Below are 19,379 nucleotides of genomic sequence, written 5' to 3' on the forward strand. Positions count from 1 at the left end.
TCAATCCTTCTTTTCACTTTTTCCGAAGTCAACTGCCACCTCTACTCCTCCACTTCCAAGCTCCGTCCTCTTCCACCCGACTCCAGCTCCCCAAACGGAGTGAGGCGGCCCCTTTTATGGCACAGCCGGATGTGCTCCCTGATGATCTTCTTGCAGCACTTCCTTGTCTGGCAGTCCAGGGCTCTGAGATGGTCCATTCGCCCACTGGCAGTGACCACAGACCTCAACAGGGTTGAGCTTCCAAGCTCTCCATCCTGATGTAATCCAGGGGCGCTGCCCTCTCATGCCCTTAGGGAAGATATTGTCCCTCTCTCAGTCCTTCCCTTCTCCAGGTGTCCTGGTGGGGCAAGATCCCTGGTCGTCTGCCACATGACACAAATGACACAACGTGCCAGAGTGAGCACCAACACATCAGCCAAGACAACACTAGCACACTTCTTGTCTGCAGTAATTTCAAATTAGACATCAGTTTCATTTTAATTTTAATTTTTTGCTGACATTTGTACCAGGGTGTTGTACCGTGTTAGCCATTATGAATGTAGTGAGACGTCAAGCAAAAACGACGCCTTTTATGGGCTAACTAGGAAGATTACAGTATGCCATCTTTAGCGACAACTCAGGCCCCGTCTTCATGGCAAGATGCAAACATTATAATAATCATTACATCTCGCCTGAAGAAGGGGCCTGAGTTGTCTCTAAAGATGGCATATTGTAATCTTTCTAGTTAGCCCATAAAAGGCGTCGTTTTTGCTTGACTTGCTGACATTTGAAATGGTTTTCCATAATAATGCTGGAAATTGCACACTACCTTTTGTTTCTAAACTCACTTTGTAGATCCGAATCTGAGAACACAACATCAGTCACCGAGACTTCTCAGAGACGTCCCATTATTGTATCATTTACCACTACGGTCAGTGAGCTTTGCCAACCGTGATCGATAAAACTTTGCACCAATTATCACCCATAAGATTGCAAAATATCCACTTCTTCCTTTATAACCCATTGTAAGCAATAACTCTTCACCTGCTGCCGGCTCCCTGACTGGCTTTAACGTCTGCGCTGTAGCAAGACCCCCTGCTGCCTGGAGTGTGGCCACAACAAACTGACCGTGCTTCATTTTTATACGTTTCTCCCTTTAAATTTGATAGAAGAACTAAATTAATCTTCCATTAGTGTAGAGCAGCATCAGTCGTGCAGCGGTTTGTGTGGCCGGAGTGACCGCAGACAAGCAGTGGAGACAGTGAACCACGTAATGGAAGAGCAGATGCTGACACATGTATCACGAGATGAAGACTCATCTGTCTAACCTCTGACAAAAGCATTTAAAGCCCGTCCTGATGGGTATGACGTTAATCTGCACCCAGCCCTGCAAGAAGGTCCTCCAATGTACAGGGAAAACCTGGAGGTTGGTGGCAGGATTGGCACCCCAGCCACCATAAAACAAACAAACCTGTCACTCCAATCAAACTAGTGTGATGCTGAGGTGTCACCTGCTGCACTCGGGTCCCAATCCAGGAGGTTGGTTGTTTGGCGGGTGCAGCAACGCGCTATCAGCAGATGCTCCCTACCTGAATGAATGAATGAATGAATGAATACGGTTTACATTGGTAATTCGTTAGACGTGAATTAAGAGAAAATATTCCTAATAAGTATGTGCCTTCTCCTACAGGAGAGAGGAGACAAAAGCAAGCTCACTTACATTTATGCTGTGTGTTGTTCATTTCTTGTCCTGCACCTCTACAAACTCGGAAATATCCATGTTTTGTTATTCCCACAAATGTTATTGTGTTTACTGCAGCAAGCATGTTTAAGTTAGTCCTTAATAAATACTTCATCACAAAGTGAAGGTTGGGTTGTGTATACCTCTGTCAATGGATGAACTTTGAAGAGACGTGCTTCAATTGCTGGCCTCTCGACTGGAACATGAAACAGATACTCTACAATCACGGCCCAAGTTTTGTTTCACAGAACGTTCTCAACAAATTGCCACACATCTTATCACTCCGATGCCATCTATTCTAGCAAAGATGCAGCATTTTGATGAAGTGGTGCTTGGTCAGTTTGCATTTCCATATCTCATTTGACCGCTTTGATACCATGTTGTGCTTGGAAATGGTGCTCTCTATGAATGATGCTATCCTGGATTTGTCAGATTGACTGAGTCTCTCTCTCTCTCTTTTATGCCCCCCTCAATAATTAACCCTTCTGCCGCTCGCCCAATGCCAGCAAGGGAAGCACTGTATTCTCGACGTGTCTGCCAACGCAGTGAGACGACTGCAAGCTGCTCATCTGCATCCCATTGCAATCTTCATCAGACCAAAATCACTTGAGAATATTTTGTATGTATTGCTTCATTCTAATTAAACAGAGCGATTCAATATTGTTATTTTAAAAATTAACATTTTGTTATTTTTCTTCTTTCTTTTTTCCAGAGAAATTAACAAGAGGCTAACAGAAGAGCAAGCACGAAAAGCTTTGGACAGAGCAACAAAGCTAGAGCAAGAATTTATAGAGTGTTTCTCAGGTACCTGCTACAGATTTCTCACTTTCTTGCAGTGACAGGGAAAATAGCTAAAGTAAGACTTAAGACCACCCAACTTAAATCATGCCAGCAGGCAGCAATCCCTACATGGAGATACTCAATATGAAAAGCTTTTTAGCAAGCTCCCCAACATGACGGGCAATCTTACCTCGCTGATGAGAGTAGTACTTGGTTGTTGTAACGTGTTAGCCATTATGAATGTAGAGAAGAGCCAAGCAAAATGACCCCTCTTATTGGCTAACTAAAAAGATTACAATATGCAAGCTTTCGAGGTAACTCAGGCCCCTTCTTCAGGCAAGATGTAATACAGAAACTGAAGTTCCCTGTGTTTATACACACACTAGGACAAGAAACAACAATGGTAAATCTTTAAATGAAAAATCTTAAAATGTAAAAAATTAATAGACCTCTCCAGGCTAAGATTAATTTAACAAGAGAGAGAAGAACAATGTATGGTCAAGATCTTTGGTTAACAAAGAACTTCAGCCAATACTAAATAATGACCAAGCACTGAAAAATGTATTTCCTGAACTTCCCCTCCTGGCATACAGACAACCACCAAACCTTCAGCAACTAATTGTCCGAAGCTCCCTAAATGAACCAACAGAAAATGGCACATCTCCCTTCATCATCTTGGAATTCTATGAGGTTGCAACAAAAGGAGATACAATCAAAGTGGAGCTTAGGATATTATTTATCTGGACTTTCAGAAAGCATTGGATAAGGTGCCACATGAGAGGTTGGGCATCAAATTAAAAGAAGTGGGAGTTCAGGGTGATGTTTTTAGATGGGTGCAGAATTGGCTCAAACACAGGAAGCAGAGGGTGATGGTGCGAGGAACCTCATCAGAACTGGCCGATGTTAAGAGTGGTGTTCACAGGGGTCAGTGCTAGGGCCGCTGCTATTTTTAATATATATAAATGATTTAGATAGGAATATAAGTAACAAGCCGGTTAAGTTTGCAGATGATACCAAGATAGGTGGATTAGCAGATAATTTGGAATCCATTATATCATTACAGAAGGACTTGGATAGCATACAGGTTTGAGCAGATTTGTGGCAGATGAAATTTAATGTCAGTAAATGTAAAGTATTACACATAAGAAGTAAAAATATTAGGTTTGAATGCACAATGGGCGGTCGGAAAATCGAGAGTACACCTTATGAGAAGGATTTAGGAGTCATAGTGGACTCCAAGCTATCAACTTCCCAACAGTGTTCAGAAGCCATTAAGAAGGCTAACAGAATGTTAGGTTATATAGCACGATCTGTGGAGTACAAGTCCAAGGAGGTTATGCTCAACCTTTATAATGCACTGGTGAGGCCTCATCTTGAGTACTGTGTGCAGTTTTGGTCTCCAGGCTACAAAAAGGACATAGCAGCACTAGAAAAGGTCCAGAGAAGAGCGACTAGGCTGATTGCAGGGCTACAGGGGTTGAATTATGAGGAAAGATTAAAAGAGCTGAGCCTTTACAGTTTAAGCAAAAGAAGACTAAGAGGTGACATGATTGAAGTGTTTAAAATTATGAAGGGAATTAGTCCAGTGGATCGAGACTTGTATTTTAAAATGAGCTCATCAAGAACACGGGGACACAGTTGGAAACTTGTTAAGGGTAAATTTTGCAGAAACATTAGGAAGTTTTCCTTTACACAAAGAACGATAGACACTTGGAATAAGTTACTAAGTAGTGTGGTAGACAGTAAGACGTTAGGGACTTTCAAAACTCGACTTGATGTTTTCTTGGAGGAAACAAGTGGATAGGACTGGCGAGCTTTGTTGGGCTGAATGGCCTGTCGTCTAGAGTGTTCTAATGTTCCCTGCCTACAGAAAAGATGTAAAACGTGTGCCCACATTTACAATACAGACCGTAAAGTTATACCACACTGCTGACTAGGAGATCGCATAAAGAGATCATTCTCCTGCAGATCATCCAATGTGGTCTACCTAATTCTCTGTATGAAATGTCCTGACACTGCACTCTATGTGGGAGAAACTGGACAAACACTCCGCCAGAGAATGAATTTCCACAGGTCCCACATTAAACATGGCAACAGAGATGTTCCTGTAGCGGCCCACTTCAACAACCATGGACACTGTGAGAGGGACTTTAAAGTCACAGTGCTTATGGGCAACTTCAAAACACAGCAAGAGAGAAAAGAATGGGAAGTTAAGCTCATGTTAAAATTGAATACATTACAACATGGTTTAAATAGAGACAAGAGTTTTATGGCCAGATATGAAGATTGTTTGCAACTCTCAGACTGACACAGATAACCTGACTACAGACGCACATTGTATTGAAAAACTCATCGCAAACTTCAAAGGACTTTGTTGGACAGTTATCTTATCCAAAGATCTTGACCATACATTGTTCTTCTCTCTCTTGTTAAATTAATCTTAGCCTGAATGAATCTATTAATTTTTTACATTTTACGATTTCTCATTTAAAGATTTACCAATGTTGTTTCTTGTCCTGGTGTGTGGATATAAACACAGGGAACTCCAGTTTCTGTATTACATTTTGCCTGAAGAAGGGGCCTGAGTTGCCTTGAAAGCTTGCATATTGTAATCTTTTTAGTCAGCCAATAAAAGGGGTCATTTTGCTTGGCTTTTCTTGCTGATGAGAGGAATTGGTAGAGATTGCTTAAACTAGGCTGTCTCGTAAATGTCTCTGCAGTAGAAGTGCAGCAAGGAGCTGCAAAGGGAATGAGAAACAAAACCTCTTCTTCTGCTTTGACTGTGTGGAGCCCCTCGACCTTATTCTGCTCTGATTGCAAGACTTTTGCTGTCTTTCCTTGTACATTGCCCCCTACTTTCCTCTTCCTCCCTACAGCCTCATCTGAGCCGCCTCCTGTTTTAGCTCTTGTTATTCAGGCCTTCAGAAAAGGCTCTGCAGTTCTTCTTTATATTTCTTGCTTTGTACAACAATAAGTTCAAATCATCGCCAATATACTAACAACCCAATTGTGCTTCACTCAACAACAACATTTATTTATATAGCACACTTTCATACAAAAAAATGTAGCTCAAAGTGCTTTACAAAATGAAGAATAGAAAAATAAAAGACACAGTAAGAAAACAAAATAAGTCAACATTAATTAACATAGAATAAGTAAGGTCCGATGGCCAGGGTGGACAGAAAAAAAAAACTCCAGACGGCTGGAGAAAAACAATAAGAATATGGAACCAATGTAGGAAGTATTTTAAGATAGAGAAGCTTTTATCCGGGGCACCTCTGCATGAGAACCACTTTTTTCCACCCCCCTCTCAAATGTACACAGCTTTTAATGTCTGGAAAACGTTCAGGGTTTAATCATTTAGAGATCTGTACACAGACAATGTCTTTACATCCCATGAACAATTACAATCCAAATTTAACTTTCCAGCAACACGTCTCTTTCACTATCTTCAAATTAAAAACTTTGTTAAACAGAACCTGCCTGATTTACCTCACCTCCCACCATCTCGATCAGTCATGAGGACTCAGACAGCATTTCTGTAATATATAAAACCATTTTACAGTCCCTCCCTTTCAAAGATCCAAGAGGACATTGGCTAAAGGATCTCTCACTCAACATCTCAGAAAAGGAGTGGAAGGTAGCAATGCAGAGAATTCACTCGAGTTCCATATGTGCAAAGCATACAATCATCCCTCCATCCGTCCATCATCCAACCCGCTATATCCTAACTACAGGGTCACGGGGGTCTGCTGGAGCCAATCCCAGTCAACACAGGGCGCAAGGCAGGAAACAAACCCTGGGCAGGGTGCCAGCCCACCACTCAAAATTATATATCAAGCACATCTGTCTCACTTAAAACTGTCCAAAATGTTCCCAGGACTCAGATCCAACCTGCGAACGCTGCCATCAAGCTCCAGCCTCACTGGGTCACATGTTTCGGGCCTGCGCCATATTAACATCATTCTGGACCAAAATCTTTCAATGCCTTTCAGAGAGCCTTGGTGTCACAATCCCTCCTAACCCATTAACAGCTGTGTTTGGTGGGCTTCCAGATGGGCTTAAAGTGGAGAAGGACAAACAAACTGTGATTGCCTTTACTACACTACTGGCATGGTGACGTATCTTGCTCAAATGGAAGAATCCTAACTCTCCTATTCTAAGTCAGTGGGTTACTGATGTTTTATATTATTTGAAATTGGAAAAAATCGAATTCGCACTTAGAAGAGCTGTACTAAACGTTTTCAAAACCTGGCAGGATCTAATCAATAACATTTTAGAATAAGCATTTTAATTTTAGTAACCAGATTCTCTCCCCTCTTTTTTAATTCTCTTTATTTTTATTCATTTATTAATTTATCTGTTTACTTATTTTTACTAGTTTAAAGTTTTACTCTGCTGGCCTAACCCTCTTTCTCATGGGTTGGGGTTGATTTGTTACGAACCTAGTTTTAAAAAACTTGACTTGCTTGTATGGAATGTTATTTGATTTTAATAACATCAATAAAATGCAAAAAATAAAATAAAGAAAAGGCTCTGTTTAAGATTCATGACACGCTCCTCTCAGCTCAGCCCGTCTCATCCACCGCAACGCACCTCACCTCCGCTTGTATGGCGGCTCAGGCACATAGTGCTACTTTGGCTTAGTCCACACTAACACATCAAAACACAACTTTTTATTTTATTTTTTTTTTTATTCATTTTGGCTTTCTATCCACTTTGAAATGACATTTTAACTACCATCTTTTTGAATGTGCTCTTCAAAGGCAAATTTGAAAAAGAGAAGTTTGGATGGGGACAACAGAGCTTTTCAAAAAGAGCCCTGATGCATGACCGTCATGTGAGCAGTGAGTTCTGTTAACATGGTATCATCGTTACTCCCTCGCTGCCTTCTCTGCATCAGATGAGGAGTATTGCACCTTGAAATACTCAAATATTTCACTGTATTTATTTTGGCAGGGGTCCCAGTCCATATTTTTCAAGACTTTGGCAACCTTATGGTCACATGTAACCTTTACAAGCAGTTGAAATGAATCATCTGTCTAAACAATGAGGTTTTATTTCTTCTTCATTCTTCTGGCATTTCTATTTACTTTAGGTTTGCTCCAAAAAAACACTGCGTTTGGCTGACCCCCTACACATGTTTAAAAGGAATGATTGACGCGTTTTTGGTGTTTCAAAGTGGATAACAAACACTTAGAAAACAATGAAGATGTTAGTGTAGACTAAGCCTGTACTGTAATAATGCAGTGCCCACCATGCTTATCAAATCTGGCCGTCAATTCCTAACCTTGGCAATGTCAGCTCGCCCTCTTCACATCTTCCTCAGTTCTGACTCATGGCTTGTGTTCTTCTGTTTTATCTACACATTGTTTCTCCCTTTCTTTGCCCTCACTCTACCAAACCTCTTCTTCTACAAGGGCTCCACATCATCCTCTGTCTTAGTCTGCTTGGGCAGCAATTCCTGTCTTACCATTGCCTAGCACAGGGGTTCCCAAACTTTTCAGCTCACGACCCCCAAAATAACCGTGCCAGTGACTCGTGACCCCCACTATCCTTGGAAGTGGTTTAAATATACAAATGTTGCGCGCAACGGTGCACATGCGCCAATAGGCCTATCCAAACATGAGCATGACAACAAAAAAGAACATAACGCTCTAACAACCATATAACTTATCTGCGTTGTCATTGGTCGATATTAACCAGCGTTTCATTTCAACAAAAATAATATCCTAAGCATAAAGTGGTGAAAATTACCTACACGTTACGTGCACATGTCGGAATGTTTAACATGGTGCTGTAAATTGATCTGCTGCAACTGATGTCATTGATGTGTCGTTAAACTGTCGTAATCACCTCAGGGGTCGTGATCGAACGGAAAGAAATTTGAAAGGCTGATAGCTTTTTAATTTGCATGTTTTTTTTAAATGTAACCATTAACTACTAGTTTTTATCTTTTGTTAGTTATGGATAAAATGTTATTTCTAAAAAATGTAATTAATTAATTTCTAAAAAGTTTTAAACAAGTATTTGATTTCTTGGAAATCATCTTGCGACCCCAACCCCCCCAATGTCTCACGACCCCTACTTTGGGAGCCACTGGCCTAGCATACAGTAGTTCGGCCGCTTTGGCTCCCTCATCCTCATGTGCCATCACGTTGTCCCATCTGAGCAGTGCACAGCTCTCTTCGTCTCCCTGGGCTCTACCCACATTGCTTCTGTCCCTGCCTTGTCTTGTCTTTGGTTTCACAGGTCCCATCATCATCCTCCTCCTCCTCTGCTCTAGGTGTACGGCTCATCTTATTGTACTCCCCAGTGCTGTGTAAGTTCACACCTCACAAGAACTACCTCAAAGTTCAGTTCACGCGGATTAAATGGAATAAATTCACGTTCATAGTTCACCATTTCAATTTTGAACTAGTTCACGTTCAGTTCATTTTGTATTTTTAAGGAGTGAAAATAAATGAGCGATGAGTTTACTTTTTTCACTTTTGCATACCTAATATTAGGCTATTACAGTGTTCTTGAGTAAAAACAATAATTGTGAAGACTTTGTTATTAAAATACTGTACACTTTATTGAGTTATACCCAGCAACATATTCGTAAAACTCCACTATTTGTGCTTATCCGAAAACCGTATTCAGATTCGGCTTCAACCCTACATTACAGAGTAAGGCAAAATATTTAATCTGGACCTAAAGCAGATCCAGAATGTCACATAAAACTAAACTAGCTCACGGTCAAGTTCACTTGCAAACACGTTACGTTAAGTTCACCGTTCTTAGAGAAATGAGCTTGTTCAATAAATACGCTCTTTTGAACTAGTTCATGCACAACACTGGTGCTCTCTTGCCTCTCCCCACCTTTCACTCTGTAGAGCTGCCTCCATGGTCTTGTACTCTAACTGGTTGGCTTCCATTCTCCATCTTGTTTACACCAAAACCCGTCATCTTCCTATGCTGTAAATGTACAGTTTCTGTTCCTTACCTTGGCTTTGTCTGCACAGATCCACCTCACTTGCAATTCAGATTCCAAACTGTTTCTTGGCTGTGCTGTTAATCCCATTCTGTAATAAATGTTTCAACCCCTGTGTTGAATATGACTGCACAGCTCCTCTTACTTTCTCATATACGAAGTATAGGGAAAGTAATCATTCAAAAATTCAATGTCGAGATTTTAATAAATCCTGATGTTCTAGACTTCCTTGACGTTCTCGTATACGAAGTGTAGGGAAAGTCTTAGAATACTCCAAAAATTCCAATTTGGGATTTTGATGAATCTCAATGTTATAGACCTCCCCGAGTCCAAAAATACCATTTTTGGAATTATATCTGTGTGATTGTCTGTGTATGTAAACACGATAACTTGAGTACACTTTCACTTAGGTCAACCAAATTTAGCATACAAGTATGAAACAGATTTCTGTCAACTTTTGGGCTATTTCCGTTAACCGGAAGTGGCACTTTACCTTTTATTCATGCAGCTGTAGAGTCCGATCTATTCAACTTTACTTTTATAATAATTGTTCAATATATCATTAATTTAATTGGATTTGTTGTTGATGGTTCTTTAATGTACATAATATAAAAATATAATCATTGGCTTGTGGTTTCCTCCTCAAATATCCATCCCTAAATCTGAGTATACGAGAAAGTCTAGGGGAGACCACTACCGATTATTTATTCGTCCTTGAGTTGCATGACCACAGTTTCTTACCCTGGTCCTAAGCCTCACCTTAACATATTACATCGTCTTTTCCCATCATAGCCCTACACAGCTTCTCCTATCTCCTGCACTTTAACTGCATGCCTTCCCTTCCCAAACATGGCTGCCACATCCTCCCATATATTCCTATTGTGCAACTGCGTAGCTTCTGCTCTTAGCCTGGTTTCTTTTAATTTATTGTTCTTTATGTAATTTTCCGCTGCTCTCTTCTCTGTTTGCAGGTTGCATTTTTTGTAATGCTTGTGATTTTTGCCCCGGTCCCCAGCCATGTGCTTTCTAGGTGGGACCTATCTAAGGGGCTGAGGCATTCTATAGTCCAGCTCTCATTTTGTGTTTCCCTTCTTTTCCAGTTCATTTTGCAAGTTTTGTTACTAGGCTTGATGTTATTTTGGAAGAATTAAGTGGACAGGACTACAACAACAACAACATTTATTTATATAGCACATTTTCATACAAAAAGTAGCTCAAAGTGCTTTACATAATGAAGAATAGAAAAATAAAAGACACAGTAAGAAAAGAAAATAAGTCAACATTAATTAACATCGAATAAGAGTATGGTCCAATGGTCAGGGTGGACAGAAAAAACAAAACAAAAAAAAAAAAACTCCAGACGGCTGGAGAAAAAAATAAAATCTGTAGGGATTCCAGACCACGGGACCACCCAGTCCCCTCTGAGCAATCTACCTCACATAAATGAAACAGTCCTCTTTGGATTTAGGGTTCTCATGGAAGGACTTGAAAATGATGGTCACGTAGACTTCTGGCTTTTAATTCATCCATCATTGTTGGAGCATCATGAAGCTTTGAGTAGGTGGAGGTGGCGCAGGCCACCACCACGAAGAAACCAGAAAAAGAAACAGAAAAGAGAGCAGGGGTCAGTACGGATTTTAGAGCCACCATGAATAGTTATTATGATGAATTGAACATACAGAGTATCAGGATTAAGTTAAATTAAGATTAAAATGAAGTTATAGAAAGGCCATGTTAAAGTAATGTGTTTTCAGCAGTGTTTTAAAGTGCTCTACTGTATCAGCCTGGCGAATTCCTATTGGCAGGCTATTCCAGATTTTAGGTGCATAGCAGCAGAAGGCCGCCTCACCACTTCTTTTAAGTTTTGTTCTTGGAATTCTAAGGAGACACTCATTTGAGGATCTGAGGTTACAATTTGGAATATAAGATGTCAGACATTCCGATATATAAGATGGGGCGAGATTATTCAAGGCTTTATAAACCGTAAGCAGAATTTTAAAGTCAATCCTGAATGACACAGGTAACCAGTGTAGTGACATTAAAACTGGAGAAATGTGTTCGGATTTTCTTTTCCTAGTTAGGATTCTAGCAGCTGCATTCTGCACTCGTTGCAAGTGATTTATATCTTTTTTGGGTAGCCCTGAGAAAAGTGCGTTACAGTAATCTAGTCGACTGAAAACAAACGCGTGAACTAATTTCTCAGCATCTTTCAGTGATATAAGAGGTCTAACTTTACTTATGTTTCTTAAGTGAAAAAATGCTGTCCTAGTGATCTGATTAATATGTGATTTAAAATTCAGATTACAGTCAACAATCACCCCTAAGCTTTTTACCTCCGTCTTGACTTTTAATCCTAATGTATCCAGTTTATTTCTAATAGCTTCATTGTATCCATTATTGCCAATCACTAAGATTTCAGTTTTCTCTTTATTTAACTTGAGAAAGTTACTATTCATCCATTCTGAGATACAAGTCAGACATTCTGTTAGTGAATCAAGAGAATCGGGGTCATCAGGTGCTATTGATAAGTACAGCTGTGTGTCATCAAGTAAGTTTAGTGTTCCTCCATTGACACTCAGCTCTACGGCATGTTCTCTGGCGAGGACTGGCGAGCTTTGTAGGGGCTGAATGGCCTCTCCTCGTCTAGGCTGTTCTATAATTGTTTTTTTGATCATTTTTGATTGATCCTTTAGTTTGACTTTTTGCTCCCATTTAACTCCTTTGATTTTGTGGAATTGCTTTGGTTATTATTAAATTTTCTTTCATTTTTTGTAATATTTAGTAGGGATATGCATAAAAACATTTAAACATTTGCGAAAGCAGTTTAGTAAATTAAAAGAAAAGCTGGTAAATAACCTCCCCACCAACCCCTTTACACAAAATCAAGATTTCAGCATAGCTTCCTTGTCAAAATGCATAGCGATACTATAATTCAAAATTGTGAGTCAAGGATGGTAAATAGCAAAACAACTTCTGACAGAGCATATAAAACAGTTTTCTCATTGGCCCTCCTCATTTCACATGCTCTGATGATGTGCACCACGTGAACCTCCAAATGCAGCAGGTGTTCCTGAACGGGCACCTTTTGGAACACAGGGGTGGAAGCCATGGTGAGGTTATAGTCAGGCAGCAAGCAAACAAAGTGGAGAGAAAGCGTATTTAAGTGAGACTGAGGTACTTAGGTGTGGAGTATTGCCACATTAAGAAGTGTGACCGAACGTTCTCGGATTCAGGTCACGATATTGGAGTACGGAGTTTATCATCAGATACAGCAGATGTCGATGTCACTGAACTCTGGCTGCTTTAACAGTTACAGCCATTGTTGGCTTAGCTTGCTGCTGGGCTGCTTCTTTTGCACACAGATATGCTAGTTGGTCACAGAGCTAGATGTTGCTCTCTCTTTAACTCCTTTTAAAATGAAAGCACGAGAGTTTTTAAAACATTGCTTCTAAAACCAAAGCATTTGTGCTCCTCTGGGTTTCCTCTCTTCATTCCCAGCCAAGTTGCGACAGGGTCGTGATTCTCTACCGGCGAGCTTCTACAAGCTTTTTATGTTTTTTTTTAATTATTTTCATTTTCTTCTGTAGAGTAAAGGGAATCTACACTTCATGTCATTGCATGCAAACCTTCCACATTTGAAGAGATATAAGAAAAGCACATAAAGCATATTGTTTTGTTTCACAGGTTTGATTTAATGGCTTGCGTTTTAGTGGGTGGTTTCCCTTACTTATGGCTCCCCAACTTCTGTGTATGATATTTACTTTTTATGTGAATTTGTCTTTTCATTCCCATGTTAAATAAGCAAATCTCACACATTGTGAATTAGCCTTGGGGTGAGTGTAGCACTCTCTTACACAGGCGCCTTACTTAGTGTTTGCTTTAATAGGTTAAAAGTTAAAAGCTGCTGTACTCTGCATTTAATTAACAGGTCTCATCTAGTTTAATTGAAGTTTCCCAAACCACAGTTCAAATGAATTTTTACTTTATTTCCTTTTTCACAAATAGAAACCTGTCGAATCCACGAGCAAGCGAGTTACAGGCTGCCCTCTCTGTGTTTGCTTTGCTGTGCCCTTTGGCACTGAGAGAGACAGGCAGAATGGCTTCTTAGTAACAAACAGGGGAGAACGCGTGCTGCACAGCTGAAACCCCAACTCCCCACATTTAAACATCAACCAGCTACATAAGCATAAGGCAGGGAATAACTAGTGGAGCCCTCCCTGGACATTACACACACATTTGGAGCTGCTGTCATTTGACACTAACTTCAGAATTCATGCTTCTCATTCCTTATACTTCACGTTTACCCAACTTCTTGGATTTTAACTTCCCTGTCACTTTTGAAATTCACCCCTTTTTTGAGCGCTGCGTTTTTTATGTTTTATTTTGTTATGCCAAGGTGGAACTTGTTTGACAGGAGTGAATGAAATGCAGATCAGAAGATGGACGGGACACAATTAGGGTTAAAAACCTAGCCGGGGTTGCATCCAGAAAGACACTAAGGAATCCTTCACCAGAAACAAAACACTGCCCATTACCTTTAACCAGTAAATGTATGAAATATACTTTGTTTTTTTCCAACAAAACAAAACAATGTCACTAAATGCACCGCAGGCGTTTTTGTAATTTATCCAAAATCTTGGACGACTTGTTGGCCTTGAAATCGTCAAATGGAACTACGAGGTGTCTCACCAAATCAACGATAAACAAAACAGCACCCACGGGGAAACAAAATGGAGCCCTGCCAGAACATAATATATTTTGAGAACCCTTCAAAGGAAAAACAATGACACAATTGAATTCCTTTTGATCCAAAACCACAGAGGCAAGGAATGGCAGCCAAAAAAAATATAAAAAAAGCATACAGACCATTCAAAGCAAGAAAGATCATAATTATGATTAACAAATTGAATCAAATAATTCATATTTTTTTCTACCTAGGCCAGGAGTTTTGGTGGTTCCCCTTTCCCTTTTTAGGTTTTCAGTTATTAGATCTCAGGCTTTGTGTAGTGTAGGCAGAGAATTTCCTCACTTTGAGCTGTTAGATTTTTTGTCGTCTTCCACACCCTACCTTGGTGGCTACTGCTCTTTGGATCTCCCTGTCCTGTAACTACAAGGCGTCTGCCTGGCACCCCCTTAGTTTCTTGACCTGTCTTGCTCTCCTCTCACACCAAATCCTGACTTTAACTCTCTTCTCTCCTCTCTGTTGCAGCCATCGTTGAAGGTGACAGCTTTGAAGAGGTCTACCACAAAATTAAGCGGATCATTGAGGAGCAGTCAGGACCTTACATCTGGGTACCGGCCAGAGAAAGACTCTGAACAGCAGTCTGTCTGTCGTGTCTGTCCATTTTGTGTGTTCTCACACCTGCATCACTGTGGGGACCACCATGAATGAAGTGTCTGCTGCCTCCAGACCAGATTTCAAGCTCTTTGTATGGTTTCTTTAAAAGACAACAGCAAAAAAGGGAAAAGCTCATGAGTCCATTAAATTACAGAGAACCCCCGACACCCCCCACCCAAAAGGCAATGCAAGGACAGACCGTACTGCCTGCAGCCCAACAATTACTGCGGAAACACAACACCTCACAACCTCTGCTCATCTCAGCTCCATGCATTGTGCTTGTGCATGCTTTGTTTAAAAAAAAAAAAAAAAGAAGAAAAGAAAGAACAACAAATGGGACAGAAAGATTCATTTTTATAGCAAATATTTCAGGACACAACTATTGAAAAAAGAAGAAAACAAAGCACTAAATGTGAAGAAGCTTCTACTCTAAGCCTGTGAAAACTGTCCTGGTGTGTTGATTCTTGACAGATTTCCTTATTTTGGATTCTCCCCAGCACAAGGATGATAGGATGCCGATTTTATTTAAAAAAAAAACAAAAACAAAAACAAAAAAACACAGAAAAGAAGAAAAAACAAAAAGCCTTCAGAGTGGACTATATTTTAAAGAGGTTTTAAAGTGATACAAACTGCTGTTTTTGTTTTATGGTTTGTTTTTTTTTTTTCTTGTTTTCTTTTTCAAAATATATAATAAACTCATTATCTACTGTTACTTGGACAAATCCACTGCGTTCTTTGAAGCCGTCACCCAGACTGGCACCGTTGCTTGCCCATCGTCTCTACTTTTTCTGTCAGTGTAACAGTACTTAATGGTTTTAATATATATTTGCAAAAAAAAAAAAATAATGCTGTATAACTCTTAGAGAAGTGGAATTGTTGATTTATTTATGCAGATATTTATTATGAATTAATTTATTTCAAAAGAAAACAATCCTGCACCAAGGGAGGTGAATGCTGCCCGCCGGACCCCCATGGCTCGGTTGAATGGGTGCTTGCCTGCGTGGACCCCTTTTCGTTTTTTTGTTTTGTTTTCCCTGACTTTCTATGAAAAGCAACTTTGCCCGGGATGTGGCAGCACACAACATACCACGTTGTAAAAGCAAAGTTGGGAGGCGTGCAGGTCACAAGAGAGCCAAAGCAGCTCCCTGTTCTTGAGCTCACACCAACTCATACAGTATAGCCTCTTTCACTGCAGCCGCCATCACGAGACTCTTTGCAGAGCAGACAAGAATACAATACTGTGCTTAATCTGACTTCTTGTTCTCTTGCTGTCTGTGGTTTCAGTCACTCAATCTATATTTTATATAGTGCCTTTCATGGAGAACATCATCTCAAAGCACTTTATGTGATCGGTACAGCTCAAAGTATATCCATACATATTTATAGAGTCAAAGCACAGGCAGCAAGCCCTTGGTGGGACTGAACCCCTAGCCTACACCATTGTAGACTCGACTGATGACAACATAAGTTATGGAGTTACAGCTTAACACTGTAGGCCCTGATGGGGATGCCCGACTTGGTCACAGAGGGCAGCATGGCAGCCTCGGCTACAACACGTGTGCTTCTGTAGACAGCTGCACGACAATGGAGCTCTGACCCAGAACCCGGGTGGAGTCTAGCTAGCCGCTCCAGGGCTAGGAAGGGTCACACTAGCCAAGGAAGGTGCAGCATTGAAATTCGGAGACCACGGTCAGTCTAAAACAAAATGTTCAGTTCTCAAAACTGTACCGATTTCCATCCTGAAAAAAACAAAGAGTTTAGAGGCACAAAGGTTTGTGTCTGTAATTCAACAAGAACACGGAGACACAGACAGAAACTTCTTAAGAGCGAATTTCCTGCAAACATTACTGAGAGTCATAGACACGTGGAATAAGTTACAAGTAGTGTGGTGGGCAGTAGGACTTTAGGACCTTCAAAACTCGACTCCATGTTAATTCAGTGGTGAGTGTGTTGGACTGAATGGCCTATTCTCATCACTATTGTTCTAATGTTTTAGCCATATAGACTTTACGTTCATTCGTGCTGGTAAACAGCACAAGAATTCACAATTCCTGCACTTTGGACTTCTAACCGCAGTCCTTACACGCATGTGCTTGACCATCAAGCTCTTTTTGAAGGGCTGCACCGGTTCAAATGAGATTGTTAGCCAAACAGAATGGCATGGCATCTTTAGAACAGAATCTGCTTTGCTTGGCTGCACACCAAGGTCCAAATCTTTCCCGCTCCACCGCTGCCAGGTCCATTCCCTTTGCTGTGAAGTTCAATCTCGACCTCTGAGCTGTTGTGTGACCCTGACCATTCGCCTAACCCAACAGCACGAGCAGAACTCTCAAATGAATGCACCTGAGGAGGACTTTTGCTATGGAAAACCTCTGTATAAAATATAAAGCTGCTTTCTTTTGTTTACTATACAAAACTCTCAAGATTACAAAGGATCGATGAAGGATAAACATTATTTTATAGTGTGAACACCATCCCTTGGGGTTTAAGTACACCCCGCCATTGACTACTATGGTGCTGGCGATGCTGCCTTCGTTACCAAGTCACACGTGTCCCTCCAACACATTGTAAGATAAGGCTGACCAGTGCTCGGGTGCTATCGTTCATTTTGCCATCGGCCATGTCCCCCCTTCAGGTGAGGGCAATGAAGCATTTCCTGCTGGATTTGTATTTATTGGTTGATTGCTATTGGATTTTAAAATGTCTGTAATTCAAGTCACTGTGTCCTCGGTCCATCACAGGCAAGCACACAGGGTTGTGATCCATGAAGTCTACACAGAAGAAGTTACAAAAAATGTAATTGTATTTTTAAATATTTTAAAAAATTCTATATATATATATATATATATATAATTTTTGGCATACAAGCACATAGCTTATCTTACCTGAAGCACTGAATAAATATGACCCATTCCACTCATTGAAGCCACGTCCTCCTTCTGCAGTGATCCCAGACTTCCTGAGACTTGACGTTTCCATTTACTTCAGTATATGTCTGGGGTAAAAAAAAAAAAGTGTGCAAAAATATTTTTTCTGTGTAAAAATGGGAACGGCAGCAGCTGCAGACTTGGAACTTTATAAGAGCAGCCTTTATTTGATTTCACTTGCTACCTACAAATGTCCTGCCAGTGATAACGGGAGAAAATAACAACAAAACAAAAAAAATTAAAAGTTTAATGTGGTTCAAAGGGGCCTACAGTCTGAGTTTGGTTTTGGAGGGCGGGGAGGGAGGAAATGGCATGGGATGAAACTCAAACTGAGCAAAAGATCAATGGGGTCTAATGATAAAGGCCAAGCTGGGGAGATAAAGGAGCCCAAACCAAACTGAAGAGGCCATATGATGTGTCCAAGCTGGAAACAGCCAAAGAGTTAGTAGAGTTAAGAGGATTAGTAGGACAAGGTCATGTAGGGAATTCTACAGAAAATGAAATGACAACTTCCTCCATCAGGTTTCCTAACCTATCCCTGATTAGGTTGTCCAAGCAGTTAGCTCAATTCAATAATCTCCTCACAGGCTCAGTGTATAACTTGAGTTACAAATATGAAATCAAGATAGAAACATACACAATCATGTAGCGATGACATGCAGTATTAAACCCTAACAGAAAACTACAGAATCATACAACTTTTACATATAAATGCACACGTTGGCTTACTGGATAGTTGGATTAACCTGAAGTGTTTCACAGATCCTACTAACAGAAGATCCACCTGACTCAACATGGAATCGAGCGATTCCTGGTTTCCATCTTGAATGCAATGATGTGCTTACATATTTGAGCCATAATTCAGCTGAACAAATCTGACACACCTAGAATGGTATGGACTGGCGCCCCAAGCTGGGTTAGCCCTTCTCTGGTCTGCAGTATTACTGGAATGGGTGAATTTATTTGGTCAGAGTCACTACTTTTTTGGACAATAAGGGGGTACAGCTACTTTGGGGATCACCAGCAACATAACCATTCATCCATCCATTTCCTAAACCCACTTATCCAGGGAAGGGTCAGGGGGAAGCGGACACCAATCACAGTAAGCACTTGATGCAAGGCATGAATAATCCCAAGACAGGGCACAAGTCCATGGCAGGGTCAACACAAACGCAAACATGTCAGGGGCCAATTTAGGATCACACCTAACATGCAAGCCTTTGGACTGTGGGACCGAACCAGAGCACCTGAAGGAGACCCACACGGACACAGGGAGCACCAGGGATTTGAACTCTTGGACCCTACTACTGTGGCACCATGCTGCCTCTAACATAAGCATAGTACACAAGAGAGGTTCCTTTGTTAATAACGATATGAATGAATTTACTTTACTGTTTATATTCAGCATTTACAGGGTGAGTCAAAATGATGTTACCACTAATGGTACTGCTATGTATATACTGTTCTTGCATACAATTGTTGTGCCACATAAGGTAAATGTGTTGAACATGATGGCAAACAGGTTGAGATGTTCCTGTAAATCATCTTGCACATATGAAGAAGTATGTTTTGTGAATAAATTGTTTCCCTCATTCAAATATTAACATAATTTTCACTCACCCTGTGTATATATATATA

The 19,379-nt window shown here is 40.5% G+C and overlaps 1 protein-coding gene across 6 annotated transcripts in view; it reads left to right on the forward strand.

Moving 5' to 3' along the window:
- Positions 1-17,997, forward strand: part of LOC120525084 (disks large homolog 4) — a 593,143-nt gene extending 575,146 nt beyond the window's left edge. For all 6 annotated transcript variants that reach the window (XM_039747069.1, XM_039747070.1, XM_039747066.1 and 3 more), the window contains 3 exons: positions 2,227-2,339; positions 2,433-2,524; positions 14,686-17,997. In XM_039747069.1, the coding sequence (XP_039603003.1) occupies positions 2,227-2,339; positions 2,433-2,524; positions 14,686-14,792 (312 nt within the window). In that variant the 3' untranslated portion in view covers positions 14,793-17,997. The remainder of the gene's footprint in view (positions 1-2,226; positions 2,340-2,432; positions 2,525-14,685) is intronic.
- The last annotated feature ends 1,382 nt before the right edge of the window (positions 17,998-19,379 follow it).

Source organism: Polypterus senegalus, chromosome 3 (assembly GCF_016835505.1).
Source record: "Polypterus senegalus isolate Bchr_013 chromosome 3, ASM1683550v1, whole genome shotgun sequence".
Classification (NCBI taxonomy): Eukaryota; Metazoa; Chordata; class Cladistia; order Polypteriformes; family Polypteridae; genus Polypterus; species Polypterus senegalus.